Genomic DNA, 26,709 nt, shown 5'->3' with positions numbered 1-26,709 from the left:
GCTAGAGCCCGTAGTGGCTTCATGTGTTGAATTAGCTGGAGATGGCAGAGGAATCTGAACGAGTACATTTTGAAACTTTTCAGCTACCCGTAAACTATCTCGGGTGGTCGTTGATAGTCAATATACCACATACTAGTGAGATCTATCGCCGAAAGATTCTCGTAAAACTCGAGGTCTAGTTTGTTCACCGACGCTCTGTACCAGCCAACGTGCTCATGTGTAAAGCCCTCTAGGGGGGCAAATTGATCCGACCCAGTATCTGGATCCCGCTCGGGTTGTTCTTCCTGCTCTGGTGTCCAGTTGGCGTTGACAATGTTGACAAAAACAGAGTAGAGCCGGCTCTCGTCGTCCACACTGCAGTCTTCAATACCCTCATTGACAGCCTGCTGCAGCACATCTTGATCAATCTTGATGAAGAAGTTATAGCGGGCCTCGCTCTCAAACGTGTCTTGGGCGAGAGAACTCGGAACGGCATCCTGCGCTCGCAGCTGCTCTCGAGAAAATTCTTCTCGCCGCTGGGCAAGAAAGCGTGCGCGGAGATCATGAGTGGAAATGCCGTCCAGCGAGGCCTGGTCTTCGACAAACGTCCAGTCCATGGTCTCGGCAATATTGCATGGCGCTGAATGCTCCTCCCCATTTTCGCCGCCACGGTTGCCTTTCGAGATAGACTTTAGTATGCGCGATTTTATGACTTCCTTGATACGAGCCCAGACCGCGTCATTTTTGTAAGAGCAGCGGTAGACGACCAGTCCCCATTTGTCGATGTTTCTCTGCCGGAGGTACAGGCTGAAACTGTCCAGCTGCGAGAGTCCGTCGTGAGCTGCGCAAAGATCCTCCATCTTGTTCCCGTCTGCTTCTGCTTCTGCTTCTGCGTCTGCTTCTGCGTCTGCGTCTGCGTCTGCGTCTGCGTCTGCGTTTGCTGCGGACGGCGAGAACAAGGGTGGCAATGTTGCTGAAGGTCTGAGGCGTCTCCCCGTCGTTGCTAGCAGACGACGGGGGAATTGACGTGATAGCGATGGCAACGGCGGCTGGATCAGAAGACGCCTGGTGAATGGGAAGAGGCGACGCATTGTTGCCGCATATGCATGGCGCAGAGTTGGTTATCTACTTGATGATGCGAGTGGAAGAGCAATCGAACGATGTACGCTGAAGGGGCTCATACTGACTCAGACGAAAGACTTGGTGGTCAAAAAGTTTGGGCACGTCGCATGGGAGGCGGAACGGGCTAAGTTTGGCTGCGTGGGCATGAAGAGGCGCACACTGGGGTAGATAGCGGATAGTGAAATTATATACTATTACTAGATTCTCAATTTCCATTGGCTTGTACGCGTTCTGTGCTTTCTTGATAACCGCCGCTTAGCGATAGGACTAATGCCAGTGATTATTAGAAGGCAAGACTGTTAATAGCCTTCGTCTACCTCGCTTCTCGCGGCATTCGCGCTGTGACCCAAAAACTGTCAAGGGTTCATAACTATATTAACTTCAACAGATACAAAGTACAAGGACACGAACTAGAGCCACAGAAACTTATCTATTTCCCAGAATCAAGAACCTCCCCACATTGTTAAAGGGATGTGGCCAGTCACCGAGCGTCGCAATCGTGCTCCCTTCTGTTTTGTCCATAGCTCCCTCCAGCACGTAGTGAAGCGACTCATTGTGTTGGGCGTTAAGCCAATTAAATTTAAGCACTTATAGGACAATACCTTCGGGGGCTATTGTGCACAAGTCTGGCCGGTTCCTTGTGTTGTTGGAGTGCGCGCTAAGGCTACTGTACGTATTTTCCGAAGGCAGGTGGATCACGCCGAGGATTGTGAGCAACTTCCTCTACTGATTACACGGGTACATGAAGAATTAATGCCAAGTTGGTTATAAGAACCCCCTCTACTTCTTGACTGCCGCTTCTCTGTGTTCGGTGGGCATTGCACATGGTGCCTGCACAATGGAGACTGGTGGTAGCGCGCGTAACCGCGAGACGGACGCGAGATCAACCAATGCGTTCGCGACAGCCTGGCATACTGCCCAGCGCCGTTAGGTCTAAACACCCGCGCTAATTTGCTCTATGGGGACAGAAGAGATTTAATTTACGCTGCGGCTCCTAGCTATCTCTTCACTCTTAAGCAGTCATCGAGATTCCTTTGACTTGTTCGCGTAGACGGGTGGTCTTTGCCTAGAACCTTCTCTATTAGCAGGAGTGTCTGCCGATGCATCTGCTCGGCCTCCTTATACCTCCCTAGCTTTGAGAGCATATTTGCGAGGTTATTCATGCTGGAAAGTGTGTCTGGATGCTCTTTGCCTAGCACCTTCTCCTTTAGCTGGAGTGTCTGCCAATGCATCTGCTTAGCCTCCTTATACTTCCCCAGATCCGAGAGCACCTCTGCTAGGTTATTCATGCTGTTAAGTGTGGACGGATGCTCTTTGCCTAGCACCTTCTCGTACAGCTGGAGTGTCTGCCGATGCATCTGCTCGGCCACCTTATACTTCCCCAGTTTCTTAAGTACAAGTGCGAGGTTGTCCATGCTTATCAGTGTGGACGGGTGCTCTTTGCCTAGAACCTTCTCCGTTAACTTCCATTCCTGCCGATGCATTTGCTCGGCCTCCTCATACTTCCCCAGATCTGAGAGCACAAGTGCGACGTTGTTCATGCTGATAAGTGTGGACGGATGCTCTTTGCCTAGAACCTTCTCCGTTAACTTCCATTCCTGCCGCTGCATTTGCTCGGCCTCCTTAGACTTCCCCAGATTTAAGAGCACCCCTGCGAGGTTATTCATGCTGTTAAGTGTGGACGGATGCTCTTTGCCTAGCACCTTCTCCTTTAGCTGGAGTGTCTGCCAATGCATCTGCTTAGCCTCCTTATACTTCCCTAGATCCGAGAGCACCTCTGCTAGGTTATTCATGCTGGAAAGTGTGTCCGGATGGCTCTTGCCTAGCACCTTCTCATGAAGCTGCAGTGTCTGCCGATACATCTGCTCTGCCTTCTGATATTGTCCTAGTAAAGAATAACTTTGGGCCACGTTATACAAAAGGCTAGCGTCCACCTTCCCACCTTCAAGGTGTTCCCGAAACTCTAGCGCGGCTCGTGCGTGCGGTAGATATTTCATCCACATGTCCCTGTTCTCATGCTCCGGAAAGGGAAATGCTTGATCAAGCTGCTGTATCGCAGATGATACACAACTCTTCAGTCCCTCGTTCTTTAGCCAGTTTTGCATCGCCAGACGCACAAGCCGGTGCATGTCAAATGAATCTTGTCCTTCACGTTGCGTAATAAATGCATATGCCTTCAGCGTGCCGATTGCCTCCAAGGCCTCTATTTTCCTAGCTGTAGGTAAAAGCGACTTCGGGATGTCTTTCTCCGCCAGAAGACTCATGAACTTTAGGTACTCCGCCGCCAGCGGATCGTGCTTTGAGATGTGGTTAAACGAAATAAGCCATGTTGTGGCCACTGGATTTGCAATCTCCTTGTATCAATATGGGTCATCAAAGTCTCTACCTAGCAGATCGATCATATCCTCGTGCTCAGACTCACAAAGCTCGAGGTACTCTGAAGTTGATATCTGTTTCTTGGCCATATATGCGGATGCCTGCCTGATTGCCAGCGGCAGGTAAGCTAGAAAATCAAGTAGCCTCTTAGTGCTTTTCGTGTCGCTGATCTGGCTTTCGTTCAACCCTTTCCGTAGCAGATCGAAGGCTTCGCTCCTGTCCATTTCTAGTACGGGGACAATGCCGCTATTATGAACAACAAGCTTCACGGCCGCCTCGTGATTCCGCGTTGTAAACAGAATCGAGCCATTTCGACTAAATGGGAGGTAGTCTGACAGTCTAGTGACGCCAAAGAGCAACGTAATATCATCGGCATTATCGACAACCAAGAGCCAGCTGCCACTGCTGTCGTCACTTAGCGCAGTTTTAACAAGTTGCTTAACGTCAGCTTTGTCTTCGTCAATGCCCGCAATCTTCATCTGTCTGCCGATATCGCGGTATGCGTTTTCAAAGGTGTTTACGTCCACGGCCGGAACCCAGAAAATAGAGCAGTCCGGGTGCTCTTTATGAACACGGTAAACAGCCTCTAGCGCGATCTGCGTCTTGCCGACCCCCCCAAGGCCTTCGACGGCGGTTCTCTGACAATCGTCCTTATTTTTGCCTGGCCAAATCCTTTCCTGAAGCTGTGACAGAATTTCCGTCCTACCAACAAATTCCTGGTTCCTGCCAAATGGTACTAGAAAATGACACCTGGCAACGACTTTAGGACTTAGTTAAAGGTAAAGCGTGGCTTAAATTCACATCTACATACTCTGGGCAGGCTCACCTCTATTGCTTGTTTCAGCTGGTGGTACAAGTAGTAGGACCTCCTTTGCGTATGCTGCCGCTGTAGCAGCGGCATATTTCTGCCATCTCTTATTCTTGTGCGAATCCGCGTAATCGCAGATACCTCGGATGACCAGTGCTTGGTTGTGGTGCATCACACCAGCAGATTCCATCTCAAAGCATAAAACTTGATATTTTTCATAGAATGCATTCCGTTTCTCGCTTGATATGATGAGGGCATTTCCTGATGCAATGTTACCGTAATGAATACGGGGTGAGTTTTCCTTTCGCTGGGCCTTTATGCCTCGATCCGCTCGTTTCTTCGCCGCTGTAAAATCGCAAAGCCCTTCGCAATCCATGTCGCGATTCGAATGACGATACGTGTCTGGGAAGAGAAAATCATTATCCGCCCCTTGGTCATTATACTCTGCCTGCTCGTCTAGCTCTAGCTTTGCTCGTAGCTCAACCAGGAATCTTGGGATCTCGGATCCTGACCGTATGTAGTCGCCTTGAAGGGTGTTAACGGCTGTGAGAAGATCGTCTGATGGGTGCAGAGTGTGTCCGCTGGCAGAGAATAGGTCTGCTGCTTCCCACGCTCCGCATTCGTAGTGTGCAACTCCTCCTTCGCTTCCTCGTGGGACACCGACGACAACGTCGCCTAGAACAATCTGCTCCTTTCCACCGGTACCATAGCAGGGCTGTCCTCCTGCTATTCCAACTACCAGGATGTGTTTAATGTTTGGAAACCAATGGCGCATATCAGCGACAGCCATAGTAGCCGAACTATTGCCAATTCGAGAACAAACAATCATGACAACCCAGTGCCCGCTTAGGCGTCCAACATCGTAATATTTGCCCCCGGCAGAAACTCTTTGGCAGTCTTCGAGCATTGCACGACCCGGGGCCAGTTCCAACGACATAGGAGCGATCCATCCCACCGTGCACAAGTCTCGAGTTGGTGGAGCCATTTGGCGCATCCAAGCAAATATTGACTGTCTAGTGCAAGGTAGAATCGGATGGAGGGAAGAGTTTTTGCGGACTTATTAAGGTTGAATGACATATGCTGAGGCACACGGCACAACGTGGGATTTTGCTGGAAAGAGGGGTCAACGCATAGTTGTTCTACAGACTTTACGACGAAATATGACCGGTGAGGCTGTGGCCATATTTCCTACCATAAAACCAATAAATGGCTACCGGGTAAGTAAGCCCTGATGTGCTGGTCGTGAGAAGTGTAATCGCAGGGCTGCATCCCAAACCCCGCCACGCCCAAGCGTGGCGTACAGATGGCAGGGCAGATATGCATAGGTTTAAGGCAACAAGGCTTTTGGTGTGATTCAAGCAGAGTTCCCGGACGATGTAGGGCGTGGCAAACATTTCTAGAACAGCCTTGTGGTGGCGGAGCCAGCCGCGAATTGATTTGAAAAGCATGCCCAACCCTACAGCCGCTGTGGAAGGCTATGCCAGAGCAAGTGATCAACCAGTTTGCCTCATTTTGTTTAACCGTTGGGAGACAGGGCCTTTTGTGCTTATATGTGACTCGACCTGGGATAGCATCTTGGGAGTCAGTCTCAGATGAGAACCAGCTAATCCAGACCCACAACGGCCCGTCCCGCTAACCTCGACATACTTAGCAGTTGAAATTTTGTTCTAAAGGATAGCTTATGTATGTATGGTTAACCAGTTAAGGCTTGTACGCATAGCACTAATGGGGGCTCTAGCTTTGCCTCATTAAGGACAATAGCAAATGCTCCAGATGTACTTAAAGCTTGCATCCTTGGGAAATTTAAACTCGAACCAGTATTGCTCACCAATATATGCTTGGACTCTAATGGCTTCGCAGGGTGTAAACCCGTCTGTAATAGCCACGGGGATCTCACTAGTTACAGTAAGCCTGTACAATATGCCTTCGTAGAGTGACCAAATGGTTCATTAACATTTCTAGATTTCTGGTCCCGCTTTATTATCAAACAAACGCTTAAGAGACTGCGACCAAAAAGTAGTTTTATTCGCCGCACTCCGATGCCGCCACAGGTAGCAAAGTCGAATGTCCCCATCCATACTTCACGATCAATCCAACATAGCTAGGAATAGTACGAGATAGGCTTTTTTGTTCAATAGACTCCCTCTAGTACCGTGATATTATGCTTTGACCTCCCTGAACACTTCCAGATTGCACATGGCTCCTCACCGTACCTGAAAATGTGCTGCGTAAGAGCTGCTACTCCTACTATCTTCTAGCACTATTGCTCCTGGTGCAGGTTCTAGTGGCGCAGGTCATGTGAAGCCCCGAGCAATACTCTGCAAGACCAGACCCTCGCAGCTCATCCAGACGGAAAGTGTGCTTGTGCTCCTCGCTTCAGAGTTAAGGTTAGGGCCACTGTACCACTGCACAAAATTCATTTACCCCCGACTTTTTCCTCATTTTCTTTTACACATCCCTCCTACACAAGGCTCAAATCTACTTTTGCACCACCATGTTCGCAAAACCCCCATCTCCACAAGGGAAGTCAAAAACTCTCATCATGTCTCGGGATTCATCACCAAAAACGCCTAAGTCAGGAGCCAATTCACACTTAGCTTTTTCAAGCGGAGTCATGCATCGCCGGGGCAGCTAGTCACAAACCCAGTTGAAAAGACACGTTGGTATAAAGAAGCGCTCCAAAGAACATTCTCATTCACTCTCATTAGATGAGCAACCAAGTCTTTATTCTCTCGTCCTAGACACGGCCGTCTGGATGGACAAACACCCTTCTCCCGTCTTGCAAGACTTTGCAGAACACAGGTCAGTTTAATCGTGGTTACTAGGTAGTTACAACAAGCTGACCGTCCTATAGCCATCAAACCTGTCCATCCCAAAGCGACGTGGAATCTCAGGCAGGTTCTGCTGATGGAGTTAGAAACTGGGATTTGCAAGATACGCTGGAGAACAACATGCATCAAAGAAACAATATCAACCCTGCTCCAGTCGAGGCAAGCAGCTCCAACCAAGATTCAAACGCTGGAGCTAACCCACTCCCGTCCGCCGTGGGTACTCGTAACAAATTTTTGTCACTTTGCCTTGATTACACTGAGTCTACAGTGGTAAAGGTTATCAGTATCAATCTTACTGGCCTACAGTCTGATAAAGAGATATTCACAAAGATCCGGGATGTTTACCTTGATGAACGTGGAAACCAGTTCTTCAACCGGGTATACAAGCATTCAGGTTACCTCTCTGGGCTTCGGTGGCTGCGACTTATACCTCCATTAGAAGTCCGAATTGTTGAGGTAGGATCTAATAAAGTATCTTCTTACCTGATGCTAACTATGAGCAGTTCCAGATGGAACCTTTTTCAGACCCAGGCAGGGCAGATTTTGTGGCTGGAACAGGCACAATAAAAGATATCCCGCCAATACAATGCGAATCACTTCGAGCGGATATTGCGTCCAACTACCACTACACCGAGCCTTTGCATGATGCAACAAAAACTCTAGTCTTAGCTAGGGCATTTGAGTTTTTTAAGCACCCCTTAAGAGCTGGCTCCAATTTAATTGTTACAAATTTCCTCCCCCAAAAACTTGATACACCACTCCAGCGCCCAAGCTTGCACTCACGTTTGCTGGTGCCAGGTTTAGGTATCTACATCCCAGACAAACTAAAATGCGTTGAACAAGTTGTTTTCTGGTGTGTTATTGGTACAGTCTTGTGTGTGATTCTCATTATGGTCTTCTAGGGGGGGACCATAGTCGATAAATCCAAGGCAATTGGGTCAGTACTGGTGGCAAGTTTGGGGATGTGCAAACTTTGCCAAACAGTATTTTGCGTTTATAAGTTATTTCATAAAGTGTCGAGGATCATGTAGTGAAGTGACCACCGGGTTTAAGATGGCATTAGAGGCTCCAGAGATGGTGAGATAGACGTCTAGCTCCATCCGACTCAGGAGACAAGCTTCTAAAGAATTCCGCAAGACGAAAATAAACTACAAGATAAATATCATATTATTGGTCTTAACATGGAGGCGGCTGGAACTATAAATCGCCTCCCGGTCGGCGTTATCCGTGGTGTATGTGACTATGGAGATGAGCAAAAGAACAAAGACTGGCAGCCGTATGCCGCAGCTATGGCAGCCGCTTACGCGAAGGCGATATTAGCAGAGATAGGGCCATCAAAGGTACATAAGCAGGACAGAGGTTAGTGCCTAAAATGAGAGCCAACATAGATACAGCCACCTAATGCGTCAGTTGATTAGTCTCCTATATACCATTCGGGCAGAACAAAAATTTCACTGGCCGTAAACATCAAATTGAAAAGTTATGGCAAATGCTATTTGAAGAAGAAAGGAAACGAGTAGCTCTTGTGGGACTCGGCGGTATGGGGAAAACCCAAATCGTACTTGAGCTAGCGCACCGTGTTCAACTTACATTAAAACAATACTCTGTCCTCTGGATGCCCGCCCAGAGCATGCCAGCTTTCCAAAAAAAAAACCGCAACAGAACTCATTCAGAAGCTAGCCATCCCATGTGGCGACAATGACGGCCCAAAAGCAGTTCTCCGGAGCTATTTGGGTTCAGAGGCTGCTGGCCATTGGCTGCTCGTTCTTGATAATGCTGATGACATACTCGTGCTTAATGGGTTGCAAGACTCCACTGGTCTCCTTGACGTTCTCCCGCAAAGCCCAAGAGGACGGATCCTAATCACCACACGGTCATCAAAAGTCGCCGTTGACGCTGCTGGCAGTGATGTGTTGGAACTGAAAGAAATGACTCCAGACGAGGCTGGTGCATTCTTAGGCAAGCCTTTGACAAGTGTTTACGGATTTTCGGTCGCACAGATCAAGATACTGTCAACACTTCCTACCAGTTGACCCCTCACAATGTTCGACAAAGAAAACCCCACACAAAATCAACCTCCATCCCAAACCACATCCCTGACGACAACATCACCACCTCTCCTTCTTATAAACAGCCACATAATCAACCTCCATACTCGCGCCCTCCCCATCAAGCGTATCCTTCGTCGGCGTCGTAATCCCCGCAACACCATTCGGAAACCCTCCCCCCACAGCAACATTCAGCAACAACATCTTCCCAGCGCCCGCCATAGCCTCCCACGCCGCCTCATCACCAACATCCCTCTTCCACAGCGTCCACGTCCTACGCCCATCCAGATACCAACTCATGCTCTCCTGCCTCTTTCCAAACGCCCTGTGCGCCTCCCACGCAAGCGTGTGCCAGACACCCTTCTCAAACGGCTCCGTGACATGCCCTATCCCAACGGGCTCATTGCACACGCCCCCAGGATTCGTACCACAGTGCACCACGTTCCACAGCTTGCGTTCCCCGTTCACCGACTCGAGAATATCAATCTCCCCTACCGCTGGCCAGTTCCAGTAATTACCACGGTACTCTGACCCGAGGGCCCAGAAGGCTGGCCACATGCCCAGCGACTGGTTCTTAGGGTTGCCGCCGAGCTTGATCCTCGCTTCTACGCGGACACGCTCGCCTTTTTGGCAGGAAAAGTCCCACTCGGCAGTGGTTTCTATCCGCGACGACGTCCAGTTTCCGTGTTTATCGCGGCGGGGCGTGATCTTCAGCGTCTGATGAGGCGTGATGTGGATGTTTTCATGGTTGTCCGTGTAGGTCTGTATCTCGCCGGTTCCCCATTGCGCAGGACCATTGGGGGAATACTGCGTGCCCAGGTCGATGGTCCATTTTGCAGGGTCGGGGAGGGAGTCCTTGCCTTCGGAGAAGTCGTCGTAGAAGACGCATGTGCGGAATCCCCTCGGGAAATCCTTCACTTTGACGCCGACATGCGCTTCGAGAGGATTGCATTGTGCGATTTGTGCGGCGACAGCCACGGCGGTGATGTATCGCGGCAGCATGGTGAGTGAGTAAACGAGTGACTGGATTAGGAATTAAAGAGCGCAATGCCGCTGCAGTAAGTACTCCAGCGACTGGATTTAAATGAATGCTGCAGACTTCCATGGAAAGCAGACCAGGCTATATATATGAGAAACATCGACATGGACGCCATCATGTCACGTAGGCCGGTGTGCGCCGAACCATTCGCAATACGGCCTGGTAGCACGCTACGGCCGCCTTTCTTCTCCTTCCTTTCTTAGGGTGATGCTTGTCGAAATGTGCCCATTCCAAAACTCTCATTCGCTCATCGCGCTCCCGAATTGATCAAAACGAAGACGCCGGTGCGTCCACCGGCTGTGGCTTTGGGACCTGCATGAAGGCAAAGTAAAAAAGCGATGGACAAGCATCCGTCCCTCACAAGGTTCATCCTATTTAGTCAGGGGTGGTAAATTGGCGCAACCCACTGGCACCGGCAGATGATATTACTACGAGACACTCGGTCTACACGTTCGAGACCACCAACCATTTTTGGACGGGTTATCAAGGTCCAATTTGCAGAGCTCACACGTGTCGTGAATCAGTTATTGGCCTAGTACTCCGTACGCTGTGCCATGTGAAAATAACGCGATAACATCAAATCGTGCTTCATAGCCTTCAACTCTAATTGCGCCGTCGTAGACCGTCAAACCCGAAGCACAACTCGCAATAAGTTTCCCCGAGCCAAAACTTTAATATGATCAGAAAAATCCTGCATGTTCAGCTGCAAGGTTCACACGATATGATGCTAATTTACTTCATTTATGCTCCAATAAGCTTTCTACACGCTGATCTGGCCATCCCGTACTCGGATGTCATCGCCAAGCATGTTTCAATGGGTCAGCTCGGGCACGACCTGCTCAATTGGGTAAATGAAGCTTAATCTGTGGGCGCGCTTTGCACTTCTCATCTGATGAGATGCAGAGTGAGAGTCATGAACTATTAGGTCAGCATCATCTCCCAGCAGGACAGCAAGAGATGGTACGGTTGACCTTAATATCCCTGTCAATAATGGCTTCTACAGTAGCAGAATGGAAACAATTGCAAATGAAAAGTGTCCCAAATTTCGACATTAATCATGTTCTCACATTAAGATATCTACAACGCATCTCCTATGAACTCGCCTTGTCCGGTTCAACTGAATCCTTGCCAGTCTTTTGTCCGGCACTGCGTAAAACCCTTCCACTGCCCTCGGTAGAAGACTCGTCAACAGACACGGTAGCTTCCTTTGTCAATGGCGACGGCGCTTCTGGGGTGACTGAGCGTGAATCTGTTCCGGATCGCTTCGACTTGGACATGGATGACGGCTTCTTGCGGCGCTTATCCGAGGCAGAGCTGGGCCGGCGACTGAGCTGTCCATCGTCCACGTCTAAAGTTGGCGTTTGGCTTCGGGACGAGCTAGTAGATAGTCGGCGCACGCTGCCGCCGCGATTCCTCCGTACCTTCTCGCTGCTGGAGTGGCGATGGAGAGTCTTGTGTGATTGCGGCTTGCGCTGGGGGATTTCCCGCCATGGCAGCCACCAAAGCCAGCCGTATGCCTGCTTGGCCATCTTGCGATCATGTTCCTTAACCTTTCGGCGTAATAGTGCTCGTCGTTCGTTTTCTCTCTCCCAGTACTCGGTACGGTAAAGCTCCCAGTTTTCTCTGAATGTTGGCGAGAATGGCTTCGGCAGCAGAAGCAGTTTGACGTAGTCGCCTCCGGGTGCCAAGTCCTCCTCATGTCCACCCTTTTCCTCATCATCGTGAGGCAACACCAGCATTGGGTGGCCATCACTGGAAAGCTGAAGCTCCTTTTCCGTCTCCCGCAACAGCCAAGGCTCTACGTGGCGGTAGGAGGAGCTCGCGGTATGCGAAAACAGGCCGTACGTCAGGAAGAAGCCAATTGTTGAGAGCGCCTCGGCCCACCACGGCCGCCGTATTATGACAAGCTTGCAGTTGAATCCGCGCAGACCCCTGTTGGAGATAGCAAACCATCTCCTGGGCCAGCGGATGCCACGGTCCCAGATTCCGGTTCCCCAGACCAAAATTGCCGTGATGATGCCTCCCATGAAGCACACCTTCTGGGCACCTTCCAGCGCCCAGTAAATGGAGCCTCCAACACCACGGCCGTCTTCGCGAGGGGCAAAGTATAGCTTGTAGCCGAAGAAGGCGACCCATAGTGTCAGCAGGGTCAAGAAGAATGTATGATGGCGTTTTCTGGCACGGAGCTCGAGGAACTGCGCTCGGAGGGAAGCTTCGAGGATGAGGAGGTTCAGGTAGACCATGGACGGGGAGCTCGGCGCGTGGTTGAGAGGGTCACCTTGTTTGCCGGTAGCGGGCGCAATGGGAGTTGGTCCAGAGCTGCTCTTGATGTCTGGAGTCCCGGCTGGTGCGCCCTTGACGATGGAATCGATGTCGTCGGCCATGGTCGGAGCAGGTCGTGGGGTCGGAAGGCACGCGCCGGTGGAAGAATTGACGATGCGGGCTGGATATCAGCCGGTCAGCTGAGGCGATATGCCATGCAGTCGTGGGAGGTCGTCGACGATGAGAAAGGACGAAAGGGCAGCTCTTGGGCCTCGTGGGCTTCAAACCGGATCAGAGATCGGCTTATGGAGATGGCCGCTGCAAAGCAAATGGCAATGGCGAGATGTGGTCTGTGTAGATGTCGCTGTTGGCCAATGTTAGTGACAAACGGCTATGGAAAGTCGTCGACCTGGTGGTTGAGAAACGGTCAGTGCTGGCTGAGGTCCGGTAGTGTCGAGTCGAGTCTGAGGTCAAGGCACAATTGAAAGTAAGTGGCAGGAAGCATCATGGTCAAGTGGAAGGTGAGTGGAGCGCGACCAATCAGTGGGGAGTTTCTCGTCAAGTACTCCGTACCGTGGTCATGCCATTCTGAGTGAGAAACTCTGAAGACACCAGAGCTCTTGGTTTTGGATGCATGTGCTCACTTGTCGATGCTGGAAAAATATGCTGCATTCTCTCTGCCTCAACATCACACTTGAGCATCCATTGAGGTTCATCACTCATCACACACCGCCCAGCACGGGCAGGCAATACAGCCAGCCTGTCACCTTCAACTGCATCACAAGCCAAACATGACCAGACATAACCGCAACATTAAAACGTGGACGTCATAGCGGGACCGTTCAGCGTTTGTATGTCCACCGCCTCGGAATCGCATCGACCGTTGACCCTGCAAATCGCCAATTGCACCTCCAACTCCCGCCACGTTGGAAAGGCGGGCAAAGACCCTGCCTGGGCAGACAACGTGATTGATTCCATCCATTACTCAGGTCCATCGTAATTGAATTTCATCTCATTCGCACGACCTATTAATAAGGACACCCAAGCCCAGTTACATCAACCAACCAACAAACGCCCAATTCACTGTTGATAAAACCACCATCTTCGTAATCGTTGTCGTCACGCCTGCAAGACAAAACCATTCAACTCCGCAGGCAGCAAACACCACCATCTGTCCCATTGCGGACTTGGCTACCATTTTCCCATTCCTCAGCCACAAGCCACCGCAAATTCGGAACAGTCCGCCGACTAGCTCGTTCGTTGGCTTGGGCCTGGTCGCATTGATCCTGTGCAACGGCAATCAATCAATCGTCCATATCGGTCTCCGGACAGATCCAAAATCCGAATCTGCAAACCTTAGTAAACCCCTGCCTTAACTCCGTGCTGTCGCATGCACAACTTGTCATTCACTCGGTCCCCAGACCTGCAGACCCTGCAAAGGAAGCCATCGTTTTTTTTTTCATCTCGGTCAATTCCCTAGTCTTGTCGTCATTTGGCTGGGTGCCTGGCCGTTTGGATAAAAGGTACTCGTGTGCCGCTCCAAATCCGTCCCCAAACCCGGCGGGCAATGCAAGTACTTAGGCAACGACAAGTCGCCACAACGCTTCTGAAACGATTGCAAGTTCCGCGCACTTCGTTCTCTGCCTCTTCCGTGTCATTCTCATCCTCATCGTACAATTCTTCCACCGTACCCGTGTCACAATCGACATTCAGAATGACCACTAGCGTCGAGGCTCCCAACAACGTGGAGCAGAAGCCCACGCGGGGCGGACCTCCATCTGTATACTTTCCGCTTGGTTATAAGGATGCTGCCTATCAATGGGTGAGTTTACCAGCCAGAGCACAAGAAGCTCTTTAAATGTCAAGCCAGCTTATACTAACTATGTACAGTGGACAAGCGTTACTCCCACCCTCGCAGAACGCAATGTCATCTCCCTCGTCCCGTACCTCAAAGAAACCGTAGACAGCCTCACCAGCGTCGCCACCACAACCACCACCACAGACAAACCCGACCCCTTCGGAACCAGAATATGGCGCCGCTCACTCGTCCAACTCTCTGGCAAGAACCGCGCCCTCAACGAAATCTGCATCGAGCGCCAGGGCGAAGATGTCGAGGACACGCTCGTCATGGTTCACGGCTACGGCGCCGGCCTAGGCTTCTTCTACAAGAACTTTGAGCCCATCACCCGCATCCCCGGCTTGAAGCTCTACGCCCTCGACATGCTCGGCATGGGCAACTCGTCGCGGCCGCCGTTCAAAATCCACGCCCGGGACAAGGAGGAGAAGGTCAAGGAAGCAGAAGACTGGTTCATCGACGCCCTCGAAGAGTGGCGCAAGGCCCGCAAGATCGAACGCTTCACCCTCCTCGGCCACTCTCTAGGCGGCTACCTCGCCGTCTCCTACGCCATCAAATACCCCGGCCACCTGAAGAAGCTCATCCTCGCATCACCAGTCGGCATCCCCGAGGATCCCTACGCCGTCAACGCCAAACTCCCCGAACCCGAAGAGTCCACGCTCCCCAACGAATTCACCCAGGACCAGCAACAAACCACCACCACAGCCGCCAACCCACCGCCCAATGCCCCCAAGCGGCCCCTACCAAACTGGCTCGTCTGGCTCTGGGACGCCAACATCTCCCCCTTCAGCATCGTCCGCATGGCCGGCCCCTTTGGCCCTCGCTTCGTATCTGGCTGGAGCTCCCGCCGCTTCAACCACCTTCCCCCCGCGGAAGCCCAAGCCCTCCACGACTACTCCTTCTCCATCTTCAAGCAAAAGGGTAGCGGCGAATACGCCCTCGCCTACATCCTCGCCCCCGGCGCATACGCCCGCCGCCCCGTCATCAACCGCATCCACCAAGTCGGTCGCCAGCCTTATTCCCAAGAAGACGGCAAGACTCTCAAAGAGACCGGCATCCCCATGGTCTTCATGTACGGCGAAAACGACTGGATGGACGTGGCGGGTGGTCTCGCAGCAGAGGAGAAACTCAAGGAGGCGAAAGTCCAGGCCCTTCTTCACGGGACAGACGACGAGAAGCGCAATGAGAATGGAAGTGTGAGGGTCGTGGTTATTCCCAAGGCTGGGCATCACTTGTATCTTGATAATCCGGAGGACTTTAATGATGTGTTGACCAAGGAGTTAAAGGAGACGATGGCCGCTGAGAAGAAGCGGGCTTTGCTGTAGATGAAGTGATGGAAACTTTATACACTTGCGGCGTTTTACAGTATAGATTTGAGTTGGGTTTATCGGGAATTAGCATTAGCATGGCGTTTTGAATCGTTATACAGCATAGACTAGACAGAATAATATCATATACATATGCATACATTTCAGCAAATATTACCATCTGAATCTTTGAGTCTAAACTTCACAATCTGGACAGTCTTATATGGAACAAATATATTTCGGCTCATGTCTATTCAAATGTTGTAGGATCCAAGGTGGGCAAATTCCCACCAGTACAAAAGTGCACGCTATGCAATGTGTGGTATAAACAACCCCGAAAGCCAATCCAACAGTCTTCAAAATCATCAGCAGTTTCTTCGTGCAGGTTCGAGGCCACCAGTGCATCAATCCCACCATCCTGCTAGCACCCCCGGTGACCTTCATCTTATAGGTTGATAATGTCCACCTCTGAGAAATCTGGAGGATTCTTTCCGTACACAACCCGCACTTTGCTGTCAAGTGCTGTGCCTTCGTTACTGATCCAGATATGCTTACTGAAAGCATTCGTGCGCCTAATCTCGTCATCGCTCACCCCCAAGTCATCCCGTGGAATCCAGACCGTCGGTCTTCGAGCTCGCAAAGCAGAATGCAAAAATGCGTGCTGGGTAAGAACATCTCTTTCTTCGCGCGTCAGGTCTTCAATGTCATCAGGAATGCCGCCGTAGAGGGCATCGCCAATAGCCTTCTGCGCCTCAAGGTCCTTCCGCCGCTGGTTGCGGCGGTATTGCGCAGCATTAGTGTTGTCAGTCATATTCTTCAACTTGCGAAGCTGATTGCCACCGCCCTTGGCCCATGTCCCGACCTGTTTGCCTCCGGCCTTGGCCCACGTCCCGACTTGTTTAACCGGCTTTAAGAGATCAGCCGACCCTTCTGTTTTAGTGGATTCCAGATTTTGAAGCTCTATATCCTTGTCGCTGTCCGGAATCTGCGCTGCTTTCTCTCCAACGTTCATCCGCCCGTGTTCGCTGTTATCATCATCGTCGTCGTCCTCTTGAACGAGCCCGAAACGGATATCCTGGGCGCGCTGGAATGCCTCGTCGCGAAGCACAGCTTCATCTTCGAGCGTGATTGGGAGATATCGAAACAAGGGTGAGAACGATTTGTTAAGGACGTACTGATACAGTATCGTAAGCAGGAACACCACTATCATAATAGCGCCGTGTGGTGTGCAGGCATTCTTGCCGTTTTCGTCAATGATGATGAAAAATAATCCAGCGAGGCAAAGCTCCATCAAGTAAATTCCAGTAAAAGTTTGGTTGATTGCCCGAGGATACAAGACTCCGCCGGTGTCAGTTTCCGAGCGGTTGACGTAGAGCATAGCATATCTCTGGGCAAGCCAGAGCAGGCCGAAGGTGATAACAGCAAAAATGGAAATCAACGGCGCAATAACGCTATAGATAAGTCCAATACAAGCGAAATTCGTATAAACTGGGAAGAACGAGCCCCAGTTGATCTGATTGAGTGACGTGTTCCGCGTCCACTTCTGCCTGGCAGTGCTGTCGAACATTGGCGCCATAATGAACCACGTAAACAAAGTGCCAACTTGTAGTAAGGTGCCAGAACTGGTAGAAAGCGCCTGCAGCACCATGTATGAAAAGAAGTAAATCGCAGCAGAGGGCAAGTTGGTAGCCAATACGTTCAGCACTGTACTGACGTTCGATAGTTCACTAAAGCTATTAATCAGGTTGTCCAGAGACTTGAAAAGAAAGGACGCGATAGAGACAACGAGGAAGACTTGGAAAAATAGGAAGGCAAAGTAGTATCTCTGTACGAACTCTGTCTTCTCCGAGCCTGTCTTTGCGCCTTGGAAGCCGGCCAGCAACCCGAAGATCACAGGCACCAAAAAGAGCAGAAGCGCCAAGAGAGCTGCCGGCAACACACCAGCAATTGCCTTGACTAGGTTGGCTAGCGCCGGGTTCTTCTCAAGCCCAGATAGCCAGCCATTCGATCTAATCAGTGCATCAGCCTGGCCGATGGCTGCTGTCCATGCCACTGGAACCGCCCACAAGAGAATCATGCCAACAACAATCGTCACAACTATCACGGACCGAAGCCACTGCTGCCACCAGTTGATTGCCATGTTTCCCCACATGACGTCCCGCGGCGAGATCTCGATTGTCCGGGGCGCCATGTGTTTGGGCAGGTGGTGTGCAATGCTTTGGCAGGCCATGTGTGCTGCAATTTGGTGATTGAACTGGATAAAGGCAGAGGCCATGAATGGAAATCTCTCCGGGTGTTTTTGGTCCTCTTCAATTTCCAAGTTGAGCCGAGCAAGCTCCTGGCGGCACCAGTAAATCGTGTCAACCTTCTTGGTCACCAGGGGAAGTCCGAACATCCAATTTGCCCCAAAGAGTGGAAGATGGTGAGTTGGGCGGTCACGTCTTTTGATATATTTTGTCCACTCCGCGTCCGTCTCCATGTCGAGATTATATTCGCATTCATACGCATCGTCATATTTGAAAGGTTCCTCTTTGGGGCCCATGAATGGAAGGGAGTGCTTGAAAGATTCCCAGGTAGACTCTTCGTTATCGGATCCTGATCTTGTGGCACCTTGTGGCACTGGTGATGCAAACTTGCCTTGAGGCGCCTTCCAGAACTGCCAGAACTTTGGTCTTTCGTTGGAATACAAGTCGTCAATGTTATCAACCTTGCGAACGGAGTTTTCCATCCCGTGGCCAGCATCCTGAGATCGCTTTATGGCTCTTGTGGAGCTCGAAGTCAGCATGGACCCGACCGGAGAGCCAGTCCGTGGTGCTTCAAGCGATTCTGCCGGTACAGGGGACGGGATGTTCCGATGTGTATGTTCTGGGGAGGAACTCAGATCCACGAAGCCATTCTTCGTACCCAGAGCATCGTTGACGCCTCGTCCTGCCTTGCCTGCAACTCCCGCAACGCCCTTCAGACCGGCACCAACGTGGTGCAGTGGGTTAAGGTGACTTTCAGAGTGTGCGGTAGAATCATGAGAGGGCGACTTCGCATGCGATCTCCCACGGTTGTCCAGTTGGGATTCACGGACGCCTGCGTCCACGGTATGGGGAACATCTTGGCCGTGTCCGGCATTTGTGCCTTCCTCAGTGCGAGCCACACGATTGGCCTCCGCATCTTCCTCTGCGTCTCGGGCGGCTCTCTCTACCTTCGTCAAGGCCTTCAGATTTAGCTTCCTACGCCTCGTCTTCTCTTCAGCATTTCGCTGCTTCATTTGTGCCTTTTTGACTGTTTTGATGAGATCTGTCTCTGCAGACTCCAGCTTCTTATGAATATTATCCCGGAGAGAAATCTTATCCAGGAGTACGGTCAAGTCTCTATTGATCCATAGATTTCGTATGCCTCCTGGCAACACATCAAACAAACCCAGGAGGGCTTCTTCGGTTAGCCATTTTTTGGGAATTCCGCTGACGAGAACAGTCGTTGCGGAAGCTCGAAGACGGTGCTCGGCACTTGCAAGATAATCTTGGCGAATCTTGATGTAAACTCGAAGTTCAAAGAAAAATACCGTGCATACCCAAATAACAACAAGGATGGCCATTATTAGATGAGCCGAGTAGCGGCTAGTGTTTTGCGCAGTGATGTTTCCCCATGCCAAGGTGTCCAGGCCAGTAGGACCTGTACTTGAGTTTCTGGCACTGTCATCAATAGCGATATCACGACCTTGGCCACCGACATAGTTGATGGGAATCAAGATCGGTAATACCACGAAGCATATTGGTATGAAGATGACGAGAAGCGTTTTTAAATAACGCAGGAAGAAGTAGGCGTCCAACCCGCACTTTTTGATAACCTCCCGCTCGTCGTAGAGAATCATTGCACGGATCATGGCTACTAAATTTCTCGGTGGTGGCTCGGTTCGTTCTCGCTCAGGAACAAGATAGGTTTTAGGCTTGCTGATTGGTTCATTTCTGTCAATGTCCGTGAACCGTCGATGTCAATGTCATAGCTACATGTTGTGCAACGTGCAGCCTATGACGTCTATGTTGGGAATGACCACTTACAATATTCTCGCTAGTTTGTTGCGAAGTAATGCAAACAAGGAAAATTGTGCAGCAAATACTGCCAAAGCCACGCCAATAGCGGTCAAGAAACTGACTATTCCAAGCCCTGCCTTGTCCTTGGCCTTGTCCTCTCGGGCAAAGATTGCCACATGTTGGGAAAGTGAAGATGTTGCTTCGGCTAAAGATATGGGCGGCAGCCAGAGTCTGGCTTCAACAGCCTCGCTTCCAAGTATTCGCGATGCCATTTTCGGACGCAAAATGGCTAATGTTTGAATGCTGCTTCGTTGTTGAAGAATGCCGTCGTGGGCAAGGAGAGCTTCATGCCCTTAGGGGTCAAGGGGCAGCGGCAGGGTCTGCCCCGTGAGAATGGTCGCGAGGTGTGTAGGAGATGGAGGGTTATATGAACAGCAGCAGATGGAATAACGCAAATGGAAAAGGAAAAGAAGAATAAAAACCGTGATTATCTGAACACAATCATGGATGAGGGGCTATGAAAGAAACAATTCCTCAAGAAAACAGGTTCAAGGCTAAAAGGGACTAAAGGAAGAATATGAGCAGAGCAAAAAGGAGCGACAGTGAATATTACTTGAAAGAGGGTCAGAGAGCGCGTCATGAATCCGTCTCAAGTTGGCACCAAGTCACGACAAGGTGCTCCATGTCTTGTACACTTCAGGTTTGGACAAAAACCAGACGGGGGCCTGGCTAATGCAATCAGTGACATCAGAGGCGGCGAAGTTGAGGGACGACAAGGAACCCGCAAGTGCACCCGCAAGACAACACAAAGGCAAGACATGAGAGGGAAGGAGCAAGCACCATTCAGACCTGCTTCCCCCTCGAATGGCATGAGCTACCCACCGCCGCAAGAATGCGCGGCTTCCTTGGCTGGACAATGCCATCCAGTCATGATGGGCGCGACCAGCTGACCCCTGTCAGGCTGGAACCTGAAATGGAGCCCAGAGCCCTGCCAAGTGCTTCACTGCCCTTCAACTACAAGCGACTGTTTGGCTCCAAGTGGCCCTTTGTGGGAACGCAAGCGCTCAAGGAAAACGGCTGGCGCCAGATCAAACAAAAAAAAGAGAATTATATCTTATGCATTATTGAGTTGGGCAAACGGGGAGAGAATAGGCGCTATAGATATGCCTCAACTGGGCAAAATGAATGACGAGAATGGCAACATGATGTGCACGCCGTGGCGTTGACACGCAACATTGAAAGGTGGTGGGGGAGGCAAAAACCAAGCTTCGTTGCCGCTGCCACTGAAGCTATTGCTGCACATCTCAACGGTGCCGAACAAGGGTGCCACCTGAGTGTAGTTTGCTGGAAACGCGAATGCTGAACGCTGCACGCTGAATGGAAAATACATGGACTACACCGTCATCCGTATTCCACAAGTTGAACATGGTGACTGGTTTGCTTGTGACACCATGAATTCGGCAGAAAACTAGTGCAACATCGCGTATCGGTTTTGCATGTCTGAGTGCGACAAGTGACGCAATTTGTTCTTCCACCAATGTTCCAGCATTCACACCGAAGGCTGCGCTTGATGATTTAATGTACATATGTAACCTTTGTGGCAGTCAATCCACAGCCAGCGGCGAGAATTTGCATAATTTCAGTATGGATCAGAATACCTATTTTCGGCCATATTCGACTCGACACGAATTGATGAACATAGGACATGACACCATGCACGGCAACATATTGCCTACCTACCTAGGTAGGCAGTCTTAAAAGTCAGAGTAGTTCAGTACATGTTGGCTCCTATGCAGCGACGCACAGTAAATCAACCTCTTCTCACGGATATCGCAGCTTGCAACATTTTAGATTTTAATTTTCGTGGCGGTAGTACAAAACTCTCCTGCAGCCAGAATGCCTACTGTGCGCATTGATGAGAGATGCAGGTGGACACGCAGGTACGCCAGACAACAGACGGAAGCTATCACCAATTACCTAGGTAGGTAGGTACTTGAATATCTACGGACACCCACCAATGCGATTACATATATTGACACAAACGGCACGGCCTGGCTGATGATGTTGCAGTAAACGGTCTGCCTCACAGGTAGGTGGCTAGGATCACATTAAAGTTGGTAGTCGTTGGCACTGTACGAGTTGTGACCAGCGGCTCCAAATATTGTGAATTTTGTCCCCTTAGAAATGAGGTGACTTTGACGAAAGAGTGAAAGGCTTCCTTTCTTCGTTGAATCTAATTTATTCCAAGTTAAAATGTCTTATCAAGCTCACATACTCCCTCCCTACATCACTTGAGGCCTCTTCTCCTATCACATTTGCTCGCAAGCCACAAGTGACTTCGTTCAATGTCAATTGGACCTGGCCAAAGCTTGCTTCAGCCCCACAACCTTCCAGAGCTTATTTCACTACCGGCCCCAACAAACTCCTATCCCGAGGCTGCTGATTCTGCCAATGCTCGTGATTGAGTAAATACATGCACATCGTGAAGAACATCTCACACATTGTCCGTAGAGAGCAAAAGAGTATTAAACAATGATATAAAATAAGACTAATTCACGACTGCAAACGTGCATGCCCTATTAATTCAACCAGGGACAACCCAAACATGCAAATCACGTTGTGGTCTATGCCCCAACTCCAACGCCGAGGAAAGAACACCGCAGCAAATATCGATAAAGGAAATTTAGGGCCCTTCTTCCACTATCAATCCTCTCCTCCTGTCCACTCCAAAACTGCCCTTCAACAATCCATGGCTCTGAATATACGTTCGCGAATGTCCGTACAAAGGAAAATAGAGGCTGAGGTGCTCGTAACTGCTGACCGTAGGGTGCTATAAAGGAATGGCGAACTCCTGTTTCTTCATTTCCAAAGTTCGGTTTCGATTCTAATGTCTGCACATGCGTGATTGCAGACACAACTTCCCGAAAAATAATGCAGCTGTGTCGGAATAAAGCGACGCTTAAAACAGGCAGTCCAAACAGCAGCAGCATGCCAAACCAGCCAGCAAACCAGTCATGAGGCCAGACTTGTTATCCTGTCGCTGCTGAGGCTGATAGCCAGGCTGGTATCCTTGCTGGTAGCCGCCCTGATATTGTCCCTGCGGAGGTCCGTATTGTCCCTGAGGTGGATAAGGTCCTTGACCGGCGGGATACGGCCCTTGCTGTTGGTTGTAGCCCATCGGGGGACCAGACTGGTAGTAGGGTTGCTGCGGCTGTTGCTGTTGATAGTACGGCTGCTGCTGCTGCTCGTAGCCGCGCTGTTGCTCTGGGAAAGGCGATGGTGATCCGCCGTACGCAGGCTTCGGAGCCACGGGGGGAGCACCACCATATGGGGGAGGCTCTTCACCTTTGTTGGTGTTCATGTCGACGGTATTCAATGAAGTCGGGGACGCTGGCTTTCGAATTCAGGATTCACGAGTGTCGGGCTGGTGATCTTCGCAGCTGCAAGGGCGGAAGTTTGACTGCGATGAGATGAAAAGGTTATGTTGGGTGAGGAGAAGTTGCGAAAGGGTGGCACAAATGTGGTTGCCAAGAAGGCCGAGCCTCGAATTTATCAGAGGTGGTCGAAACTCTCAGCGTGTCACAGGACGTATGCGGCGCCACACACGGGGCTTTCGGTAGTGTCCTCTTTGATTACGCGGTGGGCATGAGCTGCGCCGCACTTGGCGAATGCTTTTCGAAGGCAGTATGGTGTGTGTGAGCTTGGGTTGAAAACTCAAGGTATTTGATGGTGGCGATAAACTCGCGCACTTCGCGGGCCATTGCAACCCGAGTCAATTGCTCTAGTTTCCGAGAAGACATGTCATTCCGGGTGCAGATGTTATGAGATCCATAGTACGGAGTGCTGTTAGTGGAGCTGCCACAGTTCAAGGGCTCTGACAATAAACTTCCTTGATGGCCAATCTATTGTGGTGCCACTGGCTCCATTCCGGCCGTATTGCCGTATGGCTGGTCGGGAAAGATTCGCTTTCTCGTGTCATCTTTCCGGTGCACGGTTGAAAATGCGAGGGCGAACCGGGAATCCGCTGAACAAATGCTGCTAGGATACCATTATGAGGGCAAGTTTCATCATTGGCCGAAGGGCAATTGTTCGTGCTGCACTTCAGGAGCCAACGTTTCTCATAGCGCTAGCATAGTGTCTCTCGTTTACACATGCATCAGTTAACTCTCACCATCAACCCGATCGCAGGTCCGACGTCGTAATTCGCCACAACAAACCCAAAGGCCTATAGCCTTGGACTTTGCTGCACATTGACAAATATAACCCATCAATAGCTTCAGCACAATGTATGGAAGGGTCCAGAAAGTATGGTAGCTTGCCACTTAGGTCCAGGGTAATCACCGTCACAAGAAAATGACATCGCAACATAAGTCACGTGATCATGCACATAAGCCACACCTGCTGTGGCTAATGCGAACCGCCCCACGACAAACACTCTTCCCACGAAAAAGTGTTAAATTCATCGATATCGAAGAAACCCCACGATCGCAACGACCAGGCCCCGGACACCGAGCAACGTCAAAAGTCTTCCAGAAGTCCGACTACAACGCATAAGAAGTCGAGGAGAAATTCTGGAAACCGCAATCATGGCTACAACGGCCCCCCCCAAGCCCAAGTAAGTCCCAGAGCGAACTGTCGCAGGAGATGCTTTCCCATTGCTGACCCCACCATCAAAAATAGGCACGACTGGGCCGACGACGATGATGTCGAGGAAACCACCGATCTCCCTCCTCCCCAGACCATCTCTAACAAGGATGGAACCAAGACCATCATCACATTCCGATACAACGACCAAGGACAGAAAGTAAAGACCACCCGCCGCGTTCGCTATGTCACACACAAGGAGACTGTCAACCCCCGAGTCGCCGACAGAAAGACGTGGACCAAGTTTGGTCTCAGCCAAAAAGACGGCGCTGGCCCTGCCGCCGATACGACATCAGTCGGCGAGAACATCATCTTCCGACCCAGCATCAACTGGCGCAAGGATGCCAAGGACGAGAGCCAGGACCCCAACGCGCAGTCGATGAAGGACAAGCTGAAGGACAAGAAGGTCAAGTGCCGTATTTGCAACGGCGAACATTTCACGGCCAGATGTCCCTACAAGGATACCATGGCGCCTATCGGAGAGAACGGCGCCGCGGATGTTGCTGCCGGTATGGGCGACGAGCCCTCGCCTGCGGGTGCCGGTGGTGCCGTTAAGAAGGGTTCCTACGTTCCTCCTGCTTTGCGTGGCGACCGTGCTGGAGCGGCTGGCGAGCGGATGGGAGGATCCAAGTATGGCGAGAGAGACGACTTTGCTACGCTGCGTGTCACCAATGTAAGTGCAACCGCACAAGATTACGCTCCTTCTGTGTGTGTGCAACGAACGACTGACTGTGTCCACAGGTTTCCGAGATGGCAGAGGAGTCAGAGCTGCGGGATATGTTTGAGCGTTTCGGTAGAGTCACCAGAGTGTTCCTTGCGAAGGATAGGGAGACAGGTATGGCCAAGGGATTCGCGTTCATCAGCTTCGCAGACCGTGGAGATGCCGTCAAGGCATGCAACAAGATGGATGGATTTGGTTTCAAGCATCTTATTCTTAGGGTTGAGTTTGCCAAGAAGGCTCAGTAGATTGTCACTATCTTGTCATAGGGTATTAGGGATCTGGGGATAATGCATTTACATTACGATTTATCTTCTGAACCACGACGCCAAATTTGGCACGTCACATGTTCCCCGTGCCTGCATGGCACAGCAGGGTCAAGATATGTTTAAGAGCGATGACTGTTCTCCGGTACTGTGAACTCAGCAAACTAGAGCAAGTTGTCGTGCGAGAAATGTAGTGAGGACCAAGCGAAGGAATATTCTACAAGTTGCTCAAGTTGCTCAAGTAGCATGGAAGTGATGAGAAAGGCTATTTCAACTCAAGAGACGAGTACAGTACTTGACGAAAGCTGTGATGCGGACAACGGCAGCCAGAACTGAGAGCCTTCAATTGCCTTGCAAATTAACCAACCAGCGGCGACAATCGATACCGATGCGCCACACTGCGCCAGCAAACACTGAGCTACAACCACCACCGAACTTCGGCCTCCAATGTGCAACCAGACCAGACAAAAGCCTCGCATTATTGTCACAGGCAAGCTCCCCAAACGGTGCGCCGCAATTCACGTCTTATACTTGCACGTTTTCGTTCAATTGTGCAGTGAAAAGAGCAGCTCAAAATGGCTTCACCACTTTCCGCAGCTAAGCAGCAGCTGCGAAATTTGGTCAAGCAAAAGCTTTCTACAGTATCTGCGGATTCAATCGCTACTCAAAGTATGTTGCTCCCGGTTAGGTGGAATCCCAATGACAGATAGCTCACATCGTCAAGGTAGGAAGATCTTCGAGTCCTTGCAAGAGTTCAAACCATATTTAGACGCCAAAAGAATCAGTGTATATCTTTCCATGCCCTCAGGCGAGATCCAGACTGACGCCATTGTTCGACACGCCCTCGATTCGGGGAAGCAAGTTTTCATTCCCTATCTTCACAAGTCTCCGCTAGAAACGCCCAACACGCCATTGCGTGTTATGGATATGGTGCATCTAAAGAGCATTCAAGACTACGAGAGCTTGCAACTAGATCGATGGGGCATCCCCAGCGTAGATCCAGCTACTGTTCATGAACGTCAGCGCATTCTAGGAGGGCCGGATGCTCACAGATCAGACCAAGCCGGTTTGGATTTGATGCTGTTGCCGGGAGTCGCATTTGACTTTGATGAATCTGGTGCAATTCGAAGACTCGGCCACGGCAAGGGGTTCTACGATTTCTTTATGAATAGATATTTGGCCAAAGCGGCATCGCCTGATGTTGAGGCAAAGCCTATCCTGTTGTACGGGCTGGCATTGACAGAGCAATTGCTCTCGGGTTCACCAGACGAACAGATTCCAATGGGCCCGTACGATAGGCGCTTGCATGGATTGGTGCTGGGAAATGGGGAGATAAAGGAATCACTGGGTAGCAAAAGTTAGGAGAGGTGATGAGTGGGGGAACAAGATTGATGTCGTGAATGCTGAACCAGGGAACCGCAACTCAACACGA

The 26,709-nt window shown here is 50.7% G+C and overlaps 10 protein-coding genes across 10 annotated transcripts; 4 read left to right on the top strand and 6 right to left on the bottom strand.

The window, feature by feature from the left end:
* Positions 1-83: 83 nt before the first annotated feature.
* On the bottom strand, positions 84-1,070 carry VFPPC_13778 (hypothetical protein; the record flags this gene model as incomplete). The annotated part of the gene is made up of 1 exon (XM_018291550.1): positions 84-1,070. One exon carries the CDS (start codon positions 1,068-1,070, stop codon positions 84-86), a length of 987 nt encoding a protein of 328 aa, XP_018145908.1.
* Positions 1,071-2,099: 1,029 nt separating this feature from the next.
* On the bottom strand, positions 2,100-5,270 carry VFPPC_05191 (kinesin light; the record flags this gene model as incomplete). Its single annotated transcript, XM_018284425.1, has 3 exons — positions 2,100-3,439; positions 3,524-4,237; positions 4,289-5,270. 3 exons carry the CDS (start codon positions 5,268-5,270, stop codon positions 2,100-2,102), a joined length of 3,036 nt encoding a protein of 1,011 aa, XP_018145907.1.
* A 1,966-nt stretch (positions 5,271-7,236) lies between these two features.
* Positions 7,237-8,018, top strand: VFPPC_17644 (hypothetical protein; the record flags this gene model as incomplete). Its single annotated transcript, XM_022429336.1, has 2 exons — positions 7,237-7,535; positions 7,589-8,018. The coding sequence occupies 2 exons, from the start codon at positions 7,237-7,239 to the stop codon at positions 8,016-8,018; spliced, it is 729 nt and encodes a 242-aa protein (XP_022285626.1).
* Positions 8,019-9,224: 1,206 nt separating this feature from the next.
* On the bottom strand, positions 9,225-10,166 carry VFPPC_05190 (carbohydrate binding family 6; the record flags this gene model as incomplete). The annotated part of the gene is made up of 1 exon (XM_018284424.1): positions 9,225-10,166. The coding sequence occupies one exon, from the start codon at positions 10,164-10,166 to the stop codon at positions 9,225-9,227; it is 942 nt and encodes a 313-aa protein (XP_018145906.1).
* A 1,128-nt stretch (positions 10,167-11,294) lies between these two features.
* Positions 11,295-12,587, bottom strand: VFPPC_05189 (Spo7-like protein; the record flags this gene model as incomplete). Its single annotated transcript, XM_018284423.1, has 1 exon — positions 11,295-12,587. One exon carries the CDS (start codon positions 12,585-12,587, stop codon positions 11,295-11,297), a length of 1,293 nt encoding a protein of 430 aa, XP_018145905.1.
* A 1,592-nt stretch (positions 12,588-14,179) lies between these two features.
* Positions 14,180-15,645, top strand: VFPPC_05188 (alpha/beta hydrolase; the record flags this gene model as incomplete). Its single annotated transcript, XM_018284422.1, has 2 exons — positions 14,180-14,287; positions 14,356-15,645. 2 exons carry the CDS (start codon positions 14,180-14,182, stop codon positions 15,643-15,645), a joined length of 1,398 nt encoding a protein of 465 aa, XP_018145904.1.
* Positions 15,646-16,072: 427 nt separating this feature from the next.
* On the bottom strand, positions 16,073-19,921 carry VFPPC_05187 (hypothetical protein; the record flags this gene model as incomplete). The annotated part of the gene is made up of 2 exons (XM_018284421.1): positions 16,073-19,568; positions 19,677-19,921. The coding sequence occupies 2 exons, from the start codon at positions 19,919-19,921 to the stop codon at positions 16,073-16,075; spliced, it is 3,741 nt and encodes a 1,246-aa protein (XP_018145903.1).
* A 2,687-nt stretch (positions 19,922-22,608) lies between these two features.
* Positions 22,609-23,010, bottom strand: VFPPC_13777 (hypothetical protein; the record flags this gene model as incomplete). Its single annotated transcript, XM_018291549.1, has 1 exon — positions 22,609-23,010. One exon carries the CDS (start codon positions 23,008-23,010, stop codon positions 22,609-22,611), a length of 402 nt encoding a protein of 133 aa, XP_018145902.1.
* A 1,225-nt stretch (positions 23,011-24,235) lies between these two features.
* VFPPC_05186 (translation initiation factor eIF3 subunit) lies at positions 24,236-25,259 on the top strand (the record flags this gene model as incomplete). The annotated part of the gene is made up of 3 exons (XM_018284420.1): positions 24,236-24,264; positions 24,330-24,966; positions 25,035-25,259. The coding sequence occupies 3 exons, from the start codon at positions 24,236-24,238 to the stop codon at positions 25,257-25,259; spliced, it is 891 nt and encodes a 296-aa protein (XP_018145901.1).
* Positions 25,260-25,852: 593 nt separating this feature from the next.
* VFPPC_05185 (5-formyltetrahydrofolate cyclo-ligase) lies at positions 25,853-26,639 on the top strand (the record flags this gene model as incomplete). Its single annotated transcript, XM_018284419.1, has 2 exons — positions 25,853-25,946; positions 26,002-26,639. The coding sequence occupies 2 exons, from the start codon at positions 25,853-25,855 to the stop codon at positions 26,637-26,639; spliced, it is 732 nt and encodes a 243-aa protein (XP_018145900.1).
* Positions 26,640-26,709: the final 70 nt, after the last annotated feature.

The sequence above is a fragment of the Pochonia chlamydosporia genome, chromosome 3 (assembly GCF_001653235.2).
Source record: "Pochonia chlamydosporia 170 chromosome 3, whole genome shotgun sequence".
In the NCBI taxonomy this organism is placed as follows: domain Eukaryota; kingdom Fungi; phylum Ascomycota; class Sordariomycetes; order Hypocreales; family Clavicipitaceae; genus Pochonia; species Pochonia chlamydosporia.
Note: the sequence above shows the minus strand (reverse complement) of the source record. Positions and strands in the feature narration are given on the sequence as shown.